Source organism: Amborella trichopoda, chromosome 12 (assembly GCF_054954075.1).
Source record: "Amborella trichopoda isolate Santa Cruz 75 chromosome 12, AtrichopodaSantaCruz75HAP2 v2.0, whole genome shotgun sequence".
NCBI classification, from domain to species: domain Eukaryota; kingdom Viridiplantae; phylum Streptophyta; class Magnoliopsida; order Amborellales; family Amborellaceae; genus Amborella; species Amborella trichopoda.
In genome coordinates this window covers 10,700,764-10,724,721 of record NC_142347.1, presented here as the reverse complement: position 1 = coordinate 10,724,721, position 23,958 = coordinate 10,700,764, and the positions used below count along the sequence as shown (strand labels likewise).

Sequence of the window (23,958 nt, the reverse complement as noted above, 5' to 3'; positions counted from 1 at the left end):
TCCCTTGTCATGTATTCGCTTGTTTATGCAATCACACACACATGGTTAATTTTATAAGACAAGTGGGCTGTGGGACCCCGCCTTGTCTTTGGGCGAATGCACACAAGTGTGCACATTCAAAAGAGAAAAGAGAAGAAATTATGAGATGAAGGTTGGGAAATGGAAGAAGAGAGAAGAAAAGAAAAGAAGGAGATATTTAACTAGGTGGCTAACCTAGCATAGTGGATAGATTGGCATGATGATTGACTTGACGTGGTAGCAAGACGGGCATGGTAACACGAACAAGCATGGTAACGCGGACCGACATGGCGACAATACTACTCGACGACAGAACACCAACCCCAACCAGCATAGCACAATGGCGAGTTCGACGTGGCAACAAGACGATCATGGTAACTTAGACCGGCACATCGGCAATACTGCTTGATGACGAGACTACCGCGACAACGCTAGACTTGTCCCTCGATCAAATGAGAGAGGAATATGAAAAAGAGGGAGAGAGAGGAGAGATAAGAAAAGCAGAGAGAGAAAGAAAGAGAGAAGAAAAGAGAGGAGAAAAGAGAAGGAAAGGAGAAGAAAAGATAGAGAAGAGATAGAAGAGATAAGAGAGAGAAGAAAAAAGAAGAGAAGAGTGTGGAAAGAAAGAAGAGGAAAGAGAAAAGGGAGAGAAGAGAGAAGAAAAAGAAAGAAGAGATAGAAAGAAGGGGGAGAGAAAAGAAGTGAGTGAGGGAAGAGAAGGGAGAAAAGAAGAAAGGTGAGAGAAGAAGAAGAGAGAAAAATGAGAGAGAAAGAACATAGATGACGATGAGTTCCGTCGCCCATGATAGAGGAAAGAAAGAACATGGACAACGATAGGTTCCACCACCCATGACAGAAGAAAGAGGAGAAAGAAAGAACATGGACTGTGATGGGTTCTGTCGCCCATGACAGAGGAAAGAGGAGAGAGAAAGAACATGGACGACGATGGATTCCGTCGTCCATGTTAAGAGAGAGAGACAGGAATGAGAAAGAGAAAGATACACGCGGTGCTAGGCGTCGCTGCTCATGTCTTAAGGGACTCAGACAAGACCCGACCCGCCACTTCGGAAAGGTCCTGCTTCAATGTCCTTGTCAAAGAATGAGGAGAGGAATGTCATGTGCGGCCATGAGCATCGTTGTGCACCACATGGAAAAGGGGAAGCTTGGATAGAGGCCCGGCCCGCCACCCGGGTTAAGGCCCCAGCTCACTGTGCATGTCTCCGGAGGATAAGGGAAGGATGATAATGTCTTGCCTGGTGATGAGTATCTCCATGCATGACCGAAGAGGAGAGAGAAACGAAATAATAGGGCGAGAGAAAGAAAGATAGAGAGGAAAAAAGAGGGTTTAAGAGAGAGAAAAAAGAAAGGAAAGTAGAGAAAAAGGGAAGGTGAACAATGCGAGACAAAAAGAAAGAAGAGAGAGAAAAGGAAAGTGAGGAGAGACGTTAAGAAAGAGTCAAAGGAGAAAGAAGGAAAGAGAAGAAAAGAGATTAAGGAAGAGCTAGAGGAGGAAGAAGGAAAGAGAGAGAAGGAAACACTCACGGGGCACGGCGTTGCCACTGCCGTGTGTGTTCAGAGAGGGAAAACAAAATAGAGAGAGAAGTCCATGCATGACGCTGCCATCGCCATGCACGCTCAGACAGAGAGAAGCAGAGAGAAAGATAGAGCAGAGAGAGAATAAATAAGAGAGAAAGATAGAGCAGAGAGAGAATAAATAAAGAAGAATAAGGGAAAGAAGGAGAAGAGAGAGAAAGAGGCATGTACGGTGCTGCCACCACTGTGTGTGTTAGAGACAGAAAATAAAATAGAGAGAGAAAAATTCATGGATGGCGCTGCCATTGCCATGCATGTTCAGACCGAGAGAAGCAGAGAGAAAGAAGAAGAAGAAAAATAAGAAGAGAGAGAAGAGAGACGCACGCACACCTCTGCCACAGTCGTAGATGTTCTCAGAGAAGAAGAGAGAGAAGCCGAGGAAAGAAGAAGAAAGAAAAGAGAGACAAATAAGGAGAGAGAAAAGAAACTGAAGACGAAGAAGAATAAGAGAGAAAAAGGAGGAGTGAGAAGAAAGGAAGAGAGAGAATTGCCTTGGGGAAGAGGGGTACCGATGTAATTCTTTTCTTTCCTCTTTCTCTCTCTTCAAGACCTTCCTATCAACTCAATGTAAAAAACTCAAGCTTTATTGATCAATTGAAAGTATGGGAGGGGCTCCCTTTATAATTAGATTTAACATGTATTTATAGAATTGGGCCCAAACATGGGTAGATGCCCAAAAACTATCCTAATTGATGATAATTACAATTTATTTGAATTAAAAGAAATTTAAAAACTAGGTACAAAATGATTGTTTTGCCCCTGCCTAAGAATACATGAAATTTTGAAACAGTCCTTGCTGCTGCCCTAGAACGTGCGTGATCTTCCATGTATGATCCGGGATTGCTCTGATGCCTGTCTGACAAAAAGATGATTGCTTTCTTGTAGGGCTTGTCATGGCGATCGATTTGATAGCAACTTCGAACCACGAATCGTGTTTATAAGCCATGATCATGCGACTTGAAATTCATGCGAATCTTGAAAATTTCGGATCGATGTTGTGCTCATATATTGATGTTTCTTCGTGATTTCTTCGCTATATTGCACTGAGCATGCTATCACGATCGCATGACAATAAATGCAGCTCGATTGATTTTTGCAGACTTAAGTTTTTTGTCGGAATCTGAATTCTGAAGGCCGAAATTTATAGCAATTTTATCGGCTTCGCGTGTGAAATCCGACCGTTCATCATGCACAGGGTTCAGACCAATGGTAGCCCTGGACCTTACACATGCGATATGGCCACTCGAGTGGGATGTGTTGCTGCTAAATTTCCTACAACTTCCTTCACGAATCATTAACTTCTCTCTGGTTTTTCTTCCTGCTTGGGCGTTGTCACAGGGCGTGCCACATATCAAAACGCTCGTCTTGACGAGACGAACACACTCACAAAATTTGAGCGCGATCCAACTCGAAACGAGTGAAATATGGGTCTTGAAAGTCACTGCCCGAGACTATGAAACCAGTCACCATTAATAGTGATTTGGTGCAGGGAGGGTGCATGGGAATAGTGTGCGGCCTACCCCTTTTTGATCTTTTACCCTTAACATTGTCCTGGAGGGCCAATTAAGCCGAAACTTGACTCATAAGGGTTTTCGACCATGCCGAATCCAATGGCAGTGACCTCACAATAATTTGAAGCATCAAAAATAGATTTCTAGTTACAAAGTTCATTTCAGGGTGCTAGAGACTGATTTTTCTGAAATTGTTTCTCTGTCTGCACTGCCTAAGATATGTTGGATTGGGACAAAACCTAGCAGGTGGCCTTTTGAAGTCCTTATGAGCATTTTCACTTGTTCTGGGGAAGTTCTGAGACTGTCAAGAATTCCACTGTAATTCAGGCTTTATTGATCGGCTTCTCTTTTTATTCTGCGTCGGGGACCCAAGGTGTTAAAAAATGACTTCAAACAGCTTGCCCCGCCGATTGTTGTGCTTCAAGAGAAGCAAGAAGGACAACATTCAAAAAATTTCTTTCGATTTTATTTCTTTTTTCTTCCTAGCCACAGGACCACATGAACATAGAGGAGATCCATGCAATGTTGTAACTAGGATGCTCAAACATTTGGATGCAATGTACAGGTCCATCCGTGGAGACTTTAGGGGTAGTATAGACTTTCTTGATGGATCCTGTCGAAGTCCTCACCCTCAAGGGACTATTTATGATTCTGACAACTAAGGATTTTGTACGGACCTTGTTGGCGAGAATCAGGCCCGTCTAGTGGTCGAGTGCCATGCTGAAGGTCATTTTTTCCATTTTATCTGGGTTTGCTTTTTTTGTTGTTTGTTCTGGATGGTCTGCTGAAGGGCCTTTGGTTTTGGTTGGCGTCCGTCTGCGTGGTGCACCAGATTGTACTCGGTGGGCAGGGTACCTCAATTTATCGAGGTGACGAGCTTGGGGTATAACCCCTACCTACTGCTAGCAGTTTCAACAACCAAGATACCTCTCTTCTTTGTACGAGGCATCCCCTAAGGGCTCAATCCTGTTGCTGTATAACAGGTCCAAGTTCTGGCTGACTTGGCCTACTTGGGGCATCTTTGAGTGCGTTAGTGACCTTGTGGGAATAGTGCTCTTCCTCATGAGACTCGTCTTGCCTTCTTGGCAAGTCTTCTGTCTTTCGAGTCTTTTTTGTAAATGGACTCAGGCTATAGGAATCTTGCTTGATGCTCGTATTTTTTTGTCCTAGTATTATGACACCAGGGATTTTTCTGGGCTGAAGCCACCTATAGAAGCGAGTGTTGCATCAACTTATTTATTGGTCCAAACGTCGTTTGCAGGTTTTTACTTGGATTTGGGAAGCAGTGCCGTAGAGACAGTTTTCACCACTTTCCTTTTATTCGGGGATCTTTTACTCATGACCTTTCGGCCACGTCCACCCTTATTTTCTCAATTTTACTCGCGGTGCCCTTTCAAATTTTCACCATGCCCGGGTTTTTATTTTCACGAAACTATCTTACTCATGGTTTCGTGACCATGCCCGTCCGTCATTTTTCTCATGGCGTTCCCTTGTTCAAGTATACACCAGGCTCATTATTCTTTTTTTATCTTTTTTTTTTGTGAATGCATGTTTAGGGTCATGCCTTCGGGACCTGTGCAAAGCTTTTTAATGTCATGCGACCATGACATGTACTACAGTTTAAGGTCAAACAGCTAGACCATCGTGGTGATGAATGGCAGTCTGTGGAGGCCACAGAGTGAGTATGGTGGTGGTTTTGACTCACTCTGGGGAGATGACACGAGATTACCTATGAAAGATGGATGATGTATGAATGGTGGGTCAAAAGTGGTGACCCACTAGCTGACGGCGAGTATGGATGATGGGATGGCTCACCGTTTTGTGAGCATGGGTGAGACTCACTGGGGAATGATGAATGGTAGTGAAGGGATTCACTGGGGAGTTATGAAGGTGGTACACGCACACGAACGGGTCAGTTAGAAAAGGCGTACATGAAGATGCATGTAAAAGGCATGTGCGCGTGTGTGAGGGCGAGTTTAAGTTCATGCCTTCAGGACCTGAGCAAAGCAATTTATCGTCATGCGGCCAGGACGTGCACTATAGTTTAGAGTGATATAGCTTGGACTGTGGTTATGTAGTTTAAAGTCATGCAACTAGGACCATGCAGTCTAAGGTCGTGCAACTAGACCTCCGCTACAGTTTAAGGTCATATAGTTTGGACCATGGTGCTAAGTCCTTTAACATCACGCGGCCAGGACGTGCACTATAGTTTAAGGTCACATATCTTAGACCATGAATGTGCAATTTTAAGGTCATGCAACTAAGACCATGCAGTTTAAAGTCGTGCAACTATACCTCTGCTACAGTTTAAGGTCGTGCAACTATACCTCCGCTACAGTTTAAGGTCGTATAGTTTGGACCATGGAGTCTAGGGTCGTGCATCTAGACCGTGGCTATGCAGTTTAAGGTCATGCAACTAAGACCATGGATGTGCAGTTTAGGGTCATACAGCATGGACCATGGCTGTATAGTTTAAGGTCATATAGCACGGACTAAGGCTGTGCAGTTTAAGGTCGTACTGCACGGACCATGGCTGTGGGTAGCCGTGTAGGTGAAGCTTTATGGGGGATAGGTCTGTGGATGACAATCTGACTCCTTGGGGATAAAATAGTTAAGGTTATACCCAAGTAGAGGGCTTAGAGGAGATGGTGACCCGATGAGGAGTGGCAAACGGAAGCAGACTCTTGGGGGTTAGGGGGCAAGCATGGCTTTTTAAGGTGAAAGATGAAACTCCATGGGAAATAGCTTGGTGCGAGACTGACCCATGGGGATTGAAGGGGTAAGCATCACTCTTTTTGGCATATACCTAACTCCACTGGTGATGATGGGCTGCGGCACTGGTGTAACTCCCACTAGGGATGATGGTGGAACACTCACAGTGGTGATCGAGTTCAGCCATACACGACACTAGCATGGAGTCACCAGTTGCACAAACGGCGTTGAGCAGTCACTGGCGCATGGGTTTGGTACATGCGATGTTAATTCACAAGCAACGTTCATCAGGGAGTTTCACTCGCGGCGTTCGTCACGGGGTTTCACGCGTGGCATTAGTCACACGGCATTAGCTGCGAGCAGCGTTGGTCTGAGTTTGGCCCTTGGGCTTGATCCCAACCTGGTTTGGCCCATTGCCATTTGATGCTCGGCATTGCACTGACGGTCCGATACATTACCGTTTGTCTTTCAGGGGCTTGTCTGGTATTCTTGCTTTGTGAGGGGCACTTCGCGGAAGTGTCTTCTATATAAGGGGGTAAACCCCTTTTTTCACCGTTTCACCGTAGTTAAAAACGGTTAAGGTTTTTAACAACAGGAGTTAGAGAGCTCCCGGCGAGAATTCCAATAGAGCACAGAGCTTACAAGCGAGAGTTTGTCGGCAAGCATGTTGTCCAGAAAGAACCAGCAGAGTTACACAGGGGCTTTGCGAGGGTCACTGTTGTTGGAGTTGAAGAGAAGGCAGCGCAAGCAAAACAGGGAGTTGTTCGGAGTCTTTAGAGATTTCAGTAGTGGTTCTGGGAGTATTGGAGAAGAAGAAAGGGATCTAAGTTGCTGCAGGGAGCAGCCAGTGAACTTCCACCTTTTTTCGGGAGTTTTCCAATGGCTTTCCACCGTCCCCAGAAGAAGATGGGAAAGTCTGCCAGTGAGTTTTCCGACAAGTGGAAGTGGTTTCCCGACAGGAATCCGAGAGGTATAATATTATAATACTATATAATAATTGATAATTATACAGACATCCAGACAAAAAAAATGTATCAATATTTACCTATTTTTACAAAGTAATGAAAGTACTTAATGCATCACTCTTAATTACATTTAGAAACTAAAATAACATTATTTTTAGAGATTTATACTTCATCCTTGATAATTCTATCCTTCTTCTTTTGCATGATGCTAATTTAATGGTTAATAGTAGTTCATACAGGGAAAGAACATCTCCATATTTGCATATTGATGCAAGAAAATGAAAATTCTTAATGGAGTACCCTCATTTCTTATTGGATTATTAAAAAACAACATTTATAATGAATTTTAATAATTGTTTTGTAATTTTTTGAGGCTGAATTCGATTGATTCGGTCGATTCCTGATACAAATGGCTGATTCACCAATCCGAATGGGTTTTTTGGGCCCCCGATCTAGGGCACTAATCCATTTTTTAAACCACTGCTTCCAGGTCCTCTTCCTCCCACATTCGCTTTGCCCTATCCAAACCCAAAAGATCGTGATTGATCATGCAAGTACTTAATCTGAATCGGTGCCGACTCTAGGTGCTGGGCTTAGGGGGCCCACCTAAGGTTCTATGTTTCTTTTGTTTTCTTTGACTCTATGTATGTTATCCATATTTTCCTTTGCTTCTTTATTAATGAGTATTCATCACCATCATTAAGCTCCCTCTCATTCAGACCCTCCATTAACGCTTACATTCTCCTCTCTTCTCCCTTTACTTCCAATCATAAGCATTAATAAAGTTTATCCATATTTATCTTTTAATGTTTCTATAGTTATTCATAGGCATGTTTTGAAGTTTTCTTAGAATAGTTCAGTTTGCTTCGATTTGTTTGATTTCATTATCATTTCTCTATTTCTAAAAGATATTCACTAAAGCCCTCCCTTTTTCCATTAAACCTTTTTAAAAGGCTTCTCACAAACTCTAAGGCTAAGGTGCACGAAAATCCGGTATTGCCGATGATCTGAGCGAGATACGACCTTGTGGGGTCCAATTCTCTATCTGAAAACAATTTGATGGGAGCTTTTTCTTTATTAACTCTTCAACACGTTTGCACCTAAAACCAAGGCGGGGAACCAAATTTTCTGCCTGCATTTTTTAGTATAAACACTTTTTTAATTAGAGTCTTTAGTGCTTCTCAAGGTTATTAAGGTTTCTATGTTCTTTGAGTTCAAATCACTCATGGATATGTCATAGGATCGAGCCTTTATGGGAGTGGAATTTCCCTGAAAGTTTCGTACTCCATTCTTTCAAAGAGAGTTTAAGATGCCAAATCTTACATTGGTGGCGAAAGCAAGCCCTTCTCGAAACAAGCGTAGCGAAAGAGTTCCACCAAAGAGGAACCGGGTTGAGGAAGGTTGCCTTCTCGAGTGATGCCATCTCGAATAAGAAAGGTTTAGGATCCCTAGAGATGAGTTGGGTATTGATTGGGATTTTATAATGATTTTAAAATAGGTTTGGGAAGGGCAGAGATTGGAGCCTGGAAATGAGGCATCCCATCAGTGCTAAGCAAACAGCGGTTGAGTTTGGAAAGAGAGGGGGTGGCGGAGTGGTTGGACCAGTTGTAGTTGGCCCCTTCCAAGTGAGTGGATGTCTACGAGCTTGTGTCTAGAAATGAAGTTCAAGAACTAGGTCGTTACTATGATCAATCTAGAGAGGGAATTACGTTTGAACGACCACCTTGTGATGTTAAAACCCCCTCCTAAGCACCACCTAAAGGGGGAATGTATGCTGCAAGATCTAGTTCAACCCAAAACTGTTCATTAAGACTTTCAGAGTTGGGGTCATAGACTGTCATGAACTTCCAAAAGAGGCCATCTGAGATTCTCAAAAGGACTACAATCACTGAGAAGGAGGCTACATGTGAGAAGGAGAGGGAGTGAAGGGAGGGATACCAAATGATCTAGATGCCTCTCCAGGCTCCCACTATAGGGAAGACTTCTCATTGGCAGGGTCTTTGAGCCCAGACCTGTCTAACCAGTTGGAGAGAGGGTGATGGAAGTTTGGTTTCTAAGGGTGAGGATTGTAAGGGAATGGTACCCAAGGCTCTGGATATTACAAGAGAGGATTAGCATGAGGGGGAGAGCGGACACGCGCCTAGGAGAGCATCGAAGAGAGGATCCTTCTAGTGAAGCAAAGGCCATAGGCAAGGCATCCGAAGGGTTGCCGGTCATAGCTGATGTCAAAAGTAAGGTTGCAGATTTCTCTAGTACCTCTGCCTTTAACCTTGGAACAAGATCGAGCATCTGCCTTTAGGAAAGCATGAAGACCATCTTGTGGGCCATCATAGGGGAACCCATCACTTTGAGAACTTGGGTCAATTTTTCTTAAGCGTAGTCCATTTCTTCTATAAATTTGGAGTCCACCAACTTAGGTGAAGATGATGAAGCTTCGAAGAAGGAGTTGTATGAGTCACTAATAAGGGGGATGGGGCAAGAGAGAGGGACCAAGGTGAGTGGGGTGTGGCTGGATGCGTGCTAGCTGAGTAGGAGAGGGGACAGTGGGTCGAAGCACTGGAAGTAACAAGGAAGGGGAGGGGGACAACATTGGCCATGGAGGAAAGGAGAGTGGCGGTGGCGGTAGAAAAGAAGTGGGAAAAGAGCAAAGGACTGAAAGGTGACAAATGGAAGAAACCCTAAGGGGAGGTAGAGAGGGGAAATGCAAAGCGGGGAGGGAGAGAGGGCAGAGGGGGGAAAAGGGATCATAGAGAAGGTGGTGGGGAGATGCTGGGATTAAGGTAAGGAGACGGAGTCAAAAAAGGAGTTCTGGAGAGCATTTGGGGATGATGAGAGTGACTTGCAGCCAAGGATAGGAGAGATGATATCTTCAAAGTTTGACACCTCTGGATGTTCAACCACCAAAGAAAGGCCCTCAGGGGATTCAATGGAGAGGTCCACCAAGTGGGAGCTAGCTGTAATGGAGGGCAAAGGTATGGGAGCAGAGAAGAGTCTTGCACAAACAGGAGAGGGATTAAGTGAAGAAGCAGGTGGGTGGGAGCACAAAGAGGGAGAAAGGAAGGGGTTTAGAAGAGGAGGATGGGGAAGAAGGAAGTGAGAGGAAAGAGTGAAGGGCCAAATGAAGAGAAAGCAGGTGCAGGTGCAGGTGTAGGCTAGCTAGAATCATCGAGTTGCGATGTGGCCATTTGGTGCAAGGACAGACAAAGGAGGGAAAAGAGCAACCATGAGGGCACTCTTGAGTAGAAGGAAAGGGGAAGATGATTCTTCTTTTAGTGAGTTTTCCTAAGGTTTTTTGCCCAATTTCTCGATTCCACAGGCATCATCTCGTCAGGTTTGGAAAGAACTGACTAAAGCCAAGGAGAGCTTAGTGTTCAAAGAGGGGTGGGTCTTGTCGACCAGGAATGAGGAAAGGGAAGGATAACGGATAAGCAGAAGAGTGGGATGGGAGAACAAAAGATGGAGCCGAGACTGATGTTTGATGTTTTGCTCCAATACTATTTGATGTTTTTTATGGCCTTGCCACAATGAGATATACAAATATTCCAATTTCATATTGAATTGAGTTTTTTATAAAAAAAAAAAGATAATTTGAGGCTAACAAGTAGAAAAATAATGCCGGAGTCCAATGCAGGGAAGTCGCAACTTCCAAACTTTCCTCTTCCATGGGGGTGTTGGAAGCACTGGCTTCCCACTTAGGTATTGGGACATTCTAGCCCCTTAACAATTATAGGGCTCCATGTTAGATTTTGTGGCCTTTTAATGTTGTTGCCACTTAGGATTTGAACTTCTGCTCACATATATTTTCATGTACTAAAATTACTCATGTTTTTGTACTCTCGCCAATGTGGCTTATTTTGTTGATAGAGATCATTATAGTGATGAGGACCAATTCCATGGATCAACGAGGCCATCGAGAACATTTTGACTCATGCTTTTATGTCTTAGAACATTCTCAGTTTGAGTGGGAGTGTTGAACTCACATGGATGACATAGACCTTGTGAAGCATGCCCTACTTGGATGAAATAGCCATTGAGGTAGACGATTTATAATTCAATGAAAGAAATCACTAGAGGGGACATGACCTCCTTGGATTGAACAAGGCACTCAAAGTTGATTGAAGTTGTCCCGAACTAGAATGTAATGGACTCCATAGGTCTTGCCTTGGGATGCAACTGAATCTTTTCTAAATGAGTGGAACTGCACACAAGGCTAGATAGTTTATTAGCTATGATGCGCATTATCAAAGGAGTTTAATGGTAACATTAGGTTGGTGATGGATTATATGTCTAGGAGATGAATATGCTTCTGTCTACAAAGGTAGCTTCTGTCTACAAAGGTAGCTTCTGCCTCAATGCTTCATCCTACACAGTATGAATCTGATACTAATCACCTTTTTGTAGTCCATTGATGAATCAGTAGCATCCATGTACCTGATAGACTCCCCTTGCAAGGAAGAAACATGGATTCCTATGCAGTGATTTCTAAGTGCATAGAAACATGTCTCGAACTAGAATGTAATGGACTCCATAGGTCTTGCCTTGGGATGCAACTGAATCTTTTCTAAATGAGTGGAACTGCACACAAGGCTAGATAGTTTATTACCTATGATGCTCATTATCAAAGGAGTTTAATGGTAACATTAGGTTGGTGATGGATTATATGTCTAGGAGATGAATATGCTTCTGTCTACAAAGGTAGTTTCTGTCTACAAAGGTAGCTTCTGCCTCAATGCTTCATCCTACACAGTATGAATCTGATACTAATCACCTTTTTGTGGTCCATTGATGAATCAGTAGCATCCATGTACCTGATAGACTCCCCTTGCAAGGAAGAAACATGGATTCCTATGCAGTGATTTCTAAGTGCACTAGGCCCTAACCGTTTTATCGAGGAGGGCATGTGGAATAAGTGGCTGTCTCTAGCACTTCTAAGTATTGAGCAGCTTTGCTAGGCCAATCATGAGCCCCTCGCAAGGTAGACATCTGGGTCATGGGTCCATTGTGATGTTTAATGTCATCATAGGGTAATTATGGAGTGCCTCGTAGAGGATCTGGTTTCGATGTTACCAGATTCATCTAAGGTTTTATAAGGAGCATTTCCAGAGGTTTTTCTCCACCGAAACGCCTAAATATTATATACTATTTTTGTACTCAAACAAAGGTTGTATGTAGAGTAAAATATTTGCTTTTGCAAAAAAGATATTCCTAGAATTTTATCAGTGTTTACATGGAACAATCTTGTAGGAGATTTAGTGGGACACATGGTGCCCATCAATGAACTTGTTTTGTGTTTATGTGGACCACATGGATTTAAACATTTTACTCTAATTAAAACAACTGCCATGGTGCCATGTCGATGACAAAAAGTCAAACTTGTTGTATGGAGCTGACTAAGTTTCCTATGCATGAGTACCTAGAAGATGTCCTAAATAATTTTGGAATCGAAGTACTGAAGTTGATGGAAATACTTTTGAATATTTTGAAATCTGAAGTCATTAGTTGGATCTAAGGAAAATTTTCTAGTTTGAGTTAGTTAAGAAGAACCTAACTAGATATAAAAGTCTTATAAAAGATGTAATTGGACTCCACCTACAACTAGAAGAATATTGGAACTAGTTTGAGATGGAAAGACTACCTCCAGGGTTCTAGTTTGAGAGAAAAGAAGAAGGAGCGAAAAAAGGCAGGTTGAGAGAGTGGCCCATATTTTTTTCACCAAGCTGCTTGTTGAGGGTTTCTAATGGAGGGAAAGAAGTCCAGCAACCTGCAACACACTGAGTTATTTCTTCATCCAAAGATAGAGGCATGTCTTCTCCCTAACCATTTTATTGAGAGAAAAAGAGAGAGCGAGGCATGGATTTGGTGGTTATGTGAAGCATTGGGACTTGTTCCGGTCGACGTTATGTGAGATCCAAAAGGTACGAAGGGCATGTAACACAGAAAGCATAACCTACAAAAATTTCATCTGAAACATTCTGAAAAGGCAAGAAGCTTGAAGTCTGGAAGCTTGGGGTGCACAAAGTCTTAGGGGTTGACCCGAGGCAAATCTAGTTCTTTGTTTTCTCTAAAGATCTAGCTATTGAGCATCTATTTAACGATGTGGAAGTCGCATTTATTAATTCAAGTTATATGGTTGTTTTCTATTTTTTCGCCTAGTTTTTCTTGCGTAGGTTTGGTGCATGTGAGACTACGGAGTTGCAGGGATGTTAACAAAGGGCACTCAATTTAGTCTCTTGAAAATATTAATAAGTGGCACCCTGAATTATTCTCGTCATCACCACCCTTATTGTTATCTAATCCCTCATTTCGGTACTCATCTCTTCTATAGTTACACTCTAAAATTTTAAGATGCTCTCTCTTATAGTTCTTTTTTTAAAATTTTAATATACTTTCTCGCTCTAAAACTTAAAATTTGATATAGTTTCTATATCTAATTATTTTTAAATAGTTTCTCTCCCTAAAACTTAAAATTTGAGATAGTTTCTCTATCTTTTTCTTTAAAATAGTTTCTCTCTCTAAAAATTTCAGATACTCTCTCTCTAATGTTTTAATATATTTTCTCTCTCTAAAACTTAAATTTTGAAATAGTTTCTCTATCTAAAATTTTCAAATAGTTTATTTTTCCTAAAATGTGAATATATTTTCTTTCTCAAAAACTTAAAATTTGATATAGTTTCTCTATCTAATTTTTTTAAATAGTTTCTCTCTCTAAATTTTTTGCATGCTTTCTCTCTCTAAAATTTGATATAGTTTCTCTCTCTAAAACTTAAAATTAGAGATAGTTTTTCTCTCTACAAAGTTTCAGGTAGTTTCTCTATCTAAAATTTGATATAGTTTCTAATCTCTAAAATTTTAATATGCTCTCTCTCTAAAACTTAATATTTGAGATAATCTCTCTCTAAATGCTTTGAGATATTTATCTCTAAATTTTTTTTAAAGTAGGTCCTCTCTCTAAAATTTAATTGTAGTTTTTCTCTCTAAAATTTTAATATACTTTCCCTCTATAAAACTTAAGATTTGAGGTAGTTTTTCTTACTAAAATTTAATTTGGCCACTCTAAAACTTTAAATTTGAGATAGTTTCTCACTCTTAAAATTTGGGATAGTTTTTCTCTCTAAAAAAATTTGTACATTTTCTCACTCTAAAAAAAATTGTATACTTTCTCTTTCTAAAATTTGATATAATTTCCCTCTTTCAAATTTGAATAGTTTTTTTCTCTCTAAAAATTGATACAGTTTCTCTCTCTAAAATTTTAATACTTTTTTGTTCTTCTGCAGCAAAATGAGTTATTTCCTTAAAATGTCAATTCCACCTATTTTGGTGGAATTGAGATTTCTAAAATTTATGCTTAAAAAAGCATTCGGGAATCCGATGGAAATGTCAAATTTTAGGTGAACCAAATAAGCTTTTTCAATAAAAGTGTCTCTTAAAAATCTGAATCCAAGAAACTAAAGAGGCCTTAGGGAATAGAAAGTTAGAATATAAGGTAGCAGAATGGATTTCGTTTGAATTGAGTGATAAGAGAGATACAACCTAAAGTTGGAAGGGCATATTAACGATATCATCACACGGTCGCAGAATATGATCCTCATATACGCTCAAATTTGATGTATAATAGTACCATCAAATTTCATGTAGTCAGTTAAAAGGATGATACATATCACTCATGGCAAAATAAAATAATAAAAAATTTAGAGTATCTTAGAGAGAAGGAAACGAATGTGGTCTTTAAGTACTACATTACGCTACCATTATGGGACAATTTATCTTTCATATGATAATGTCATAATTACTTATAGTTATTAGATGTTAAATTGGATAGTTTGGAGTGTTTTATGAAGTTCAAAAAATTTTATTCTCAAATTTTGAATTTAGTCAATAATATACTCACAACCACTCGATTGGAAATCTGAATGATAAGCTTGATTGTGACTTCTTGTTTAAAAAATAAATGGTCCCTTTATACACTCTTCTTAAACATAATGATCATTCGGAAAAGATATCATGAACTGTCGTAATCCTAATAATTACAAGAACCAAAAGGCCAAAAACATTCTTTACGAAGAAACTCATTTTATCAAATACATTTTCAACGTGTCTAACATTCTATACGAAGAAATTTTATCAAATACATTTTCTAACATGTCTTCTACAATGTTTGGGGAAAGAAGAAAAACAATAATTTTGCATCCAGCCGAATCACCTTCCATGCTAATTTGTAAATACCTTCAGAGAAAGAAAGAAAAGTTACACGAAAAACAAATAAGAAACTATATATTTTCCATACAAGGAGGTTACAATTATCATTGGCTATTCGATGTGAAATCAGACAACTTAAAGTATGTCATATAGTTCAAGAAATTTTTTTTTGAACTTTGTGTCTAGTCAATGGATCAACCCTAGCCATCCGATTTTACATCTAACGGCCGACAATGTATGACTTTCTTATATAAAAATTAAGGGACTAGCTGAGGTCTGCCCACCGGCTTACGACTTCAATAAACATCCATCGACTTGTATTGAATTTAGGCAACTCCAATTGTCACAATTGCTTTTTGTATTTGAATTTGAATTTTTTTACAAATCTAAAGGACTTGAAATTTAGAGTGTCTACTATTAAAACCAAGTGTATCAAATAAAAATATTAAAAAAAAACTCATAAAAAATAAATTGACCAAAATTTCTCTAAAAATTTTAAGAGTATTTTGGTTAATTTATTTTTATGAATTTATTTGTAATATTTTTATCAGATACAAATTAATTAGAAGAGTTGATGATCTAAATTGTATGATTTAGATTTGGGTACGGTTTGTATAGAGCCAAGGCTCTAAACAATCAAATTAGAGCCCACCTTCAAGTAATGTCGAGAAATATGCTTTCAGTACTGGAAATCTTTGTGATAGCCTTAAACTATATTTTCATCTTTAATTATAAAATTTAACGATTAAAAAATAGTGTAGATTGAGCCGATCTATGAAAACTTGAAAATTAACGGTCCAAAAATGCGTTACAATATGCACCATTTTTAAAACTTGAAATCCATTTTTTTCTCATGTCCATGCATCTTGATGTTGAGATAATCAATTTTAAGATACTTGAGCATCAAAACAACATATTCCAGTGAAATTTTTGAGGTAGGCTCTAATTTAATTATTTAGAGCCTAGGTTCTATATAAACTTTTTCTTTAGATTTATCTAAAAAATATTAAATTCAAATATGATAAAGGTCAAGATTCAATACTTACATTGTTGCGAAAATTATAAAAAACCGCAAAACTATGCTTTTTATGCAACTTACCCCCATCCTAACTTTTTCTCTCATGTTTTTTCCCCAAAATATATTTTCTATACAAAAACCCCCCAACAAAAAAAAAAGATACCTAAACTACCATCCCTTACTTTTACTTTATCCAAGGCTTTCCCTCTTCTGTCCCACCAAAATAGGGGCTTCGGCCCCATGTAAGTGCAGTCCAGCAGCAGAGCTCCGGTACTGTATAAAGTTCGGTCTGACAATAAGGCTTCGACACTGTGTAAAGTGTGGTCCGGCAGTTGTAAAGGGAGTGAGAGAAAAAGTTAAGTTGGTGGTAAGTTGCATAAAAAGTGTGGTCTTCGTTTTTTTTTTGTTGTTGTTGTAATTTTTCGTAGGGTTATATTTTCTTTTTGGGAAAATTATAAAAAAAAAACCCCAAAGACTACACTTACTATGCAACTTACCCCAACCCAACTTATTCTCTTACTTTTTTTCCCAAAAGTATACTTTTTATGCAAATACTCCGCAACCAAAAAAATTCATTTTTTTTTACGGAAATACCCTTCCTGTACAATATAATCAATTTCACCACTTACAAGGCCTTCATGTGTGGTACTGCCGAAGCGTGCATTAAAACTGTTGGAGCGGCAGTACTTCGAGAACATAAAGATAGCGCTTTGAAACTGTCGGAGCGCGTTTTGAAACTGTCGGAGCATTGTGACTAACAGAACCTTATCTACCAGAGCGCTCTTTGCAACTGCCAGAGCGACCATGCCGGACCGTGCTTTCAAACTGCTGGAGCGATGTGGTACTGCCGGAGTGGCAGTACTCCATAACATGTACTATGTACTACCGAACCGTGATTTGAAACTACCGGAGCGACATGACTAACATAACCTTTTCTACCGAAACGCTTTTTGTAGTTGTCGAAGTGACCACTATCGGACTGTGCTTTTAAACCACTGTAGCATTGTGGTATTGCCGGAGCGTGCATTGAAACTGTCGGAGATGCAGTACTTCCAAAACATATACTGCCGAACCGAGCTTTGAAACTGCTGGACGCCCTTCGAGGTACTGCGACTTTGGCAGTTTCAATGCACGCTCCGGCAGTATGACATGTGAAGGCCTTGTAAGTGGCAAAATTGATTATTTTCGTACGGGAAGGGCATTCCGTCAAGAAAAAACGTTTTTGGTTGGGGGTATTTGCATAGAAAATATGCTGCACAGAAAGCGAAGTCTTGTTTTTTTTTTTTTTATTTCTTTTTTTTTTCCCAAAAATAATCTCTATCACAAAAATTGGTAGGTCAGGTTGTCCTGCTGCCGAGGTTGGAAAATATCCTCTCTTCATCTCTCACGTGTGCTCTCTTAAGGCTACCGGGCAGTTATAAATACTCGCAGAAAAGAAAAACATTCGATTATCAAATTTATCCCTATCCATAAGCCAATTTTACAGATAACCAAAATTCACATTCGAGAATGGGTGTGAAATTCAGGGGTTCCCTTCTCTTGCCTCAATTCATAGAACTTTTAGTGCAATGAGCTACTAAATTTCGAGCCTTTCTGTAACAGTAATGGTGTTTTCGACCAAAGAAATGCGTTTTCTCTACCTCTGTTGCTCTCCTAACCTATGGAAACCGAGAAAACCGTGGAGAAGGCTTGGTACCAGAGCTATGGTGGAAGAAGATTTCTCAGGGGAAAATGCATACGATGTTTTAGGAGTTGCAGAGAATTGCAGCTTGGAGGAAATCAAATCTTCGTTTCGGAAGCTTGCAAAGGAAACCCATCCTGATGCACGAATTCGGGCTGATGCTGCTTCTACTGATTGCTTCATTCGAATCATGGCTGCGTATGAGGTGTGATCATTTTTTTGATTTATTGATTTTCCATTCATTTGGCTATTTAGAGTCCTGAATATGGACCAGCCTTTTGAAAATATTTGGAGTTTGGATAATTTCTTATTGATTTTGGATAACCTCACTTAGGAAATCTATACTAAGGCAACAATGGGGAGTCACATCCAAAGAAGATATGCTTGGGCTACAAATTGCTTATTTTAATTCAGACATTTGTTTTTTTGTTAGCAAGGATTACAATTTTACTTTCAAATGATCAAAAGAAATTGAAGAGCAATTTGAATTTGATTTATGTGAGGTTTTACATGTTTGTTTCTCTTCATTTGGCTGGCTTTTAAAATGCATTTCATTTGCTACCTCTCATTGTATTATGCAGTATTTATTTACTTTTGTGAGACTCTAATTGTGTTATACCATACCATTTACTCCCTGATGTGAAGTTTTTGTAATATTGTTAATAAAAAAAAAAAACAACACTTTGTTCTCCAAAGTTATTTTTGATAATGGCCTTGCATTCTTATTATTCCGTTGGAATTTGCATAATTGCTTGTTGATGAAGAATCTACTCTTACTTTTTCATTCTTCCTGACCAATCATGTGATAAAGTGTTTAGAGCAATGAGGTATACCTAATATTAAACCACGATGGTGCAAAAAAAAGGGTGATGAATACAGCAGAAGATCACTGATGAGCAAGAGAGTAGAGGACCAGAAACTTTTTGCATACTTCACAATATTGCATGTCATCCATGAACAAAGAAATATTTCGTAAATGTTTAACATCAATTGATTAATAAGATGATATGTTCCATTTAATTTCCATATTGAAACAAATCTTAGTACTATGGAATAGCTATATGCAATCAGTATTCAGTGTCATAAGTTCACTGCTGCTTGTTTACGGCTTATACTTAAAAAAGTTCCATATCTATGTGATATAGCATTCTGTTCTCTAAAGTTCTTGTCAGAGGTCTTTAATCTTATCCTTACAAGAGTATGCATGATGGAATGTTTTTATTTGATCAACCAACTTTTATTTTCAAATTGGGTGGGTTCCTTTCTGCACAATACACATAATTTTTAGTCATACGATTCCCATGAAAAATTAACAAGTGATGCTGATCAATATCAGTAAGTCAGTTTATAAGACCCTATGGATTTTGAAGTACATGTATCTTATTACTTCATGCAACATAGATGAATCATTACTAAAATAAAAATGTTTGTTCTTTGAAGGAGGAAGTTCTGGCCTAAGATATCTGTTTCGGAATTGGACTGCAGATTCTTTCTGATACGCAAAGAAGGACCCACTATGATATATATTTGTCTACTCAGAGAAGGACCTTGCAAAGACAGTGGGAAAGCAGTTCAGCCATGTATCCAGGTGATCATTTTGCCCCGCATACCAAGCAGATGGAAGTGGTGCAGTGGCTGAAATGGTATAGACATGTTGTAAACGATATTGTGTCGAAAAAGGAGATAGTGATGGGATCAAGCTACCTAGAGAGGCTTGAAGGCGAACTTTATGAAGCCATTCGTGCAGCTTATTTTGGGCCGGTTATTGATCATATGGACCTTCTGCCTGACTGTTTTGAAGCTGAGGAGAGGTCTGCAATTGAAACAGCAGAGATATTACACTTGGTATCTGGACGTGATCTTTTCGGAGTCATTTACATAGCCAATAAGGTTCTTAGCTTGTCAGAAGGCTCCTTGAAAACCTTGCCTTCATATGTGACTATGGGACCAACTTTCTGTGCCTCTAACGGGGATAGAAAGATGCATTTAAATCTTGACATGTCTTATAAAACAAGTAATGTAGCGGGTCAGTTATTGGACAGTGAAGAATCTATCAGACGGATGCAAAGTTATGGAAGATACCATAAAGTTCATGACTCAGATGTGTATAAGGATTTAGAGTTGCATATTGCTGGAAAACTGGTTGCTGTGGCAACTAGAATTCCTCCCAGAAGGCATCAGAATGGGTTGCATTATGAAGATTCTCAGGACCATATACATGTCTTTCTTAATTCCACAGAAGATTATGAGGATTGCACTGCTAGATATGTGCCAAAACCATCATCTGGCTGCTCAAATCTTCTGGGGACAATAAGTGGTCTTGGAACAACCCCACAAGAAAGTTCATGCTTTGTTTATGATGCCAATGGTACAAAAACCCATGTCATCATGAAACATAGGACAATGATGGTTAGTTTTAAAGTTTCGTATAATTATTTTAGTTTTCCTCACTAATTTACCACTTGTTTGTTGGCACGTTGCTTTTGTGGTTGGGACAAAAATAGGTAGTTCCTGTGCATATACCACTCATGCAGTGGAGGCAAATTAAAGGCCTGTGCACATGTGAAAAGACAGAAAATATGGCATCCAAATAGCTGCCACCCACAAGTGGGTCATCACCCAAAATGCCATCCCAAACCATGGTTGTACCATGGTTTGGGGTGCCATCCAGTCGAGCCCTGAAGATGATCTCTATTTTTTAAAGGATTTCTAAGATTTAGCTCTCAGCATATTTTTGGAACTTCATCATGTTAAGAGACAATATGTGTGTTTATTGTTAATTTATATCGGAATGTATAGTAACTTGCCCTTGTGGTCTTGGCTGTTGCGGTTACTTTTCGTGATGGTTTCTGTTGCATGCTTTATGTGCCTTAGCCTGAAGCCATCAATGAAGGGTTTCTCTTCTAAAATAAATATATGAATAAAGAAATAGATCAATAGATAGATAGATACATAGATTGGTTGATTGATTGATAGATAGATCGGACTGCACATAAATACACATTTAATTTGATGAAAAACTAAAGAATATTCTAGGAAACACCACTGTTGAAGCTGTATGTCTCATCCTTCCCCCGTAAAGAAACACTAACAATCAAGCTGTATGCCCCATACTCCCCCGAATTTCCAACACTTAATGCTTTTGACTCTTAAACTTATTCTTTGTGCTCATGTTTCCTGCTGAGCCTAGACATCGTTTGTTTCACTCGTGGTGACCTAATGGACTAGTGCCTTTTGGTTTGTGCTTCTTTTTCTTTCCTTTGGCTGTCTCTCTACTCTTTGATTCTTTTTTCTGAACAAGTGTTAACTGTTGTAATAAGCATGGATTTTTGTGATACAAAATGAAGTATGTCAACTAACAAGCTGGGTGCTCTGTACGTTGCCAAAAAATATGCTTTGTCAAAGATTTTTATACATCCAAAAAATCTGTAACAGAACACGGTACATCCATGAAGAATTCTAACTTCTTTTGTACAAGGAGGAAATTTATACATATTGATGTGTCTAAAAGGAATGCAACTGCATTTATCTCTAAGCCCACTTGTAGTATAAACAAAAAAAAAAAAAGCCATCCTCCCTTTACTTTGGAAGATCTGTCTGATGGCAATCATTTTGGTGCAAGATCAGCCGATATCAGGATTGGTGCTGCTTGGCTCCAAAATCAATTAGCTAATCCATGGATTGCGCTCGTACGACTCATCCTTTCCTGTGTTGTCCAGGCTTGCTGTAGGACCTTAAGTGCTCAATGGGAAAGGCTCCAAATTCTATGATCCTAAGAGTGGCGGCATTCTGGGTTGGGAGAAGAAGCATGTAGAAGGTGTGAAAACAATGGGATTTTAGTGGCATATGTGCAAATTATCAGAGGTTTAGGTTGAGAATATGATTATGGGATCCTAATGCCAAATTTTTTGATTTAAAAAAGCCAAGGAATTGTTCTAAAAGTTGTTATTGGTTGTTTGGAGTACTACTCTGATATTTAGACCAAGGGTATTGTGGACTATGCTGTCAAACAGCTCCTGTAAGTTTGATTTTGATGGGAGTTCTTTTCTAATCTAGGCCTATGTGAAGTTTAAGGTGGTTTTAGAGAGAGCTGCAACAAGTCTCCTAAGTCCTTTGTAGGGTTGGTGATGCAGGACAAAATTATTCTTATCTTTAGATTATGTTTAATATCAAAGGATTTATATTTTAATTTTAACTTTAGGGTTTATTTTGGGGTCTTTACATTTTTTAGGATTTCGAGGTTTTTTTTTTTTTTAAATAAATTTTTAGTATTTATAGTACTTTTGGAATTATTTATTTTACTAGGGATAAAAATGTCATTACAAATTTTATTTTAATTAAGACTTCTATTTTAATTAGAGTTAAGATTTCTTGGGGTCTAAGTTAGATATTTATTATAAATAGGGATTGGAAGAGGTTCACAAGAAGATTGACGTGATTTTGAAATAAGGAGAGAGCTTTGAGCTGGAATCCTTGGTTAGGGTTCGGTGTAGGAGAAAACTCAGGTTCGTCTAAGAGATGCTTGTGTTGGCCTCAAATATTGCTGATTTTCTGTTCTTCAAATTTCGTACATTGATTTGGTATCAAAGCTCATGTTTTTTCAACAACAAATCCATGAATCTGCAACCAAGTCTAGGGTTTGTTGAATTGGAGCTAGGGTTCGCTGATTCTAGCTAAATGTTTACTGATAATCTGATATTTTTTTTTTGAGAAAGGTTAACATTGTATTACTGGGTAAGAAATGTATAATAGAGAGGAAGCCAAGTTCACCCTAAGGGGTGGACTGGAAAAATACAGTCAGTGTATCATATACAAAAAGGGCTTATAAGACCGTCCAATGTGATTGTTTTACATGAAGCTTTCAAAAAATACAAAAAATGAGGAGGCCTAGAGAGGCCAGGTGATGTGCTATGGAAGCGAGCTGAGCCAGAGGTCTTGTGCCAAAGAGGATACTGATAATCTGATATTAGCCCAAGGTTTGCTAAAATCAGCCTAGATCTTACTGATTTTAGCTAGGCTTTGCTGATTGTCTTCCTAGGATTTGTAATTTCCATGAACCCATGACAGCTAGAAGGGGTTGAGGAAGGGATGCTCTCGGAGGCCTACCCCTGATGCCTTAAGGAGGCCAACCACAGAAAATCTTTATTTTCATCAAGTTGTTTCCAAGATCAGCAGGTGTAGTTTGGGACTCACAATCAAACTTTGATGCATGCTTAGATGAAGAACAATATCTTGGAGAAGAGCTGATTTATGATTATGAACAAGATCTTGTGGTTGAACCAATTTTTGATAAAGAAAAAGATGAAGGGCTACAAGGAGAATAAACAAATGAAGTTGTTGGTTCGACCATTGAATCCAGTGCTCATCTCGAAGATGCATCTATGATTCTATTGACATACAATGACCCCTTCCTCAAGGTGTGTTTATGTTCTTTTAAGCTGATTTCAAAGTCCTAGTCTTTATGCATGATTGTTGTATTTTGATTGGGCCAATAGCTCACAAGTCCAAGGATTCGAAGCATAATGTTCGGACTAAAGAAGGTTGTTGGACTAACATAAAATTCATCTTAGCCTACTTCAAACCTCTAGGTCGAGTTATCTCTAACTTAAGGATATATGTTTAAATTTTAACTTTAGGGTTTATTTTTAGGGTTTTGAAGTAGTTAGAGTACTCATGGAATAATTTTTTTATTAGGAATAAACTATTATTATGAATTTTGTTTTAATTAAGACTTCATTAATATTTCTAGGGGTCTAAGTAAGGTCTCTATTATAAATAGGGATTGGAAGATTCTCTCTATTTCATTTGACAAAAAATTGTGTACTAGGCCTTTTTTTTATTGGGCTACCAAATAGTGTATAGACTATTGCAAAGAAGCGTATAGGATGCACCTTCCTATTATGTGTATACAAGGAAAGAAAAAATTGTAGAGAATAATATACACAGGTGACTATATATTCATACTCCTCAAATTCAAGCTAGCCTGACCGGAATCATGGAGAGTTTGGAGAGAAACCAAGAAAATTGAGTTGCAGTTTGTGTTTTAGTGAAGAAGTCGGCCAGCAGTTCAGTGGAGTTAATACATGGAAGAGAAATTTTCCTCGCCAAAAATTCTTGTCGTATAAAGTGCAGTCAACTTTAATAGGCTTGGTACGTTAATGGAATTCTGGATTCTTTGAAACATAGATGGCACTCTTATTATCATAATAAAGTGGCATGGCAGTGTTAATGGTAATGCCCATGTCAGCGAGCAACCATCGAAGC

The 23,958-nt window shown here is 39.2% G+C and overlaps 1 protein-coding gene across 9 annotated transcripts in view; it reads left to right on the top strand.

Moving 5' to 3' along the window:
- Nucleotides 1–6,393: 6,393 nt before the first annotated feature.
- Nucleotides 6,394–23,958, top strand: part of LOC18431816 (Chaperone DnaJ-domain superfamily protein) — a 41,955-nt gene continuing 24,390 nt past the window's right edge. For 8 of the 9 annotated variants that reach the window (XR_016045329.1, XR_016045328.1, XR_016045330.1 and 5 more), the window contains exons 1-3: nt 6,394–6,804; nt 17,616–17,899; nt 19,180–20,103. Coding sequence is in view for 2 of the 9 variants with exons in the window: in XM_020665728.2 (XP_020521387.2) it covers nt 6,714–6,804; nt 17,616–17,899; nt 19,180–20,103 (1,299 nt within the window). In the remaining 7 variants the exon portion in view is untranslated. Of the gene's footprint in view, nt 6,805–17,615; nt 17,900–19,138; nt 20,104–23,958 lie in introns of those variants that run through there. The other variant, XR_016045331.1, reaches the window with a different exon arrangement.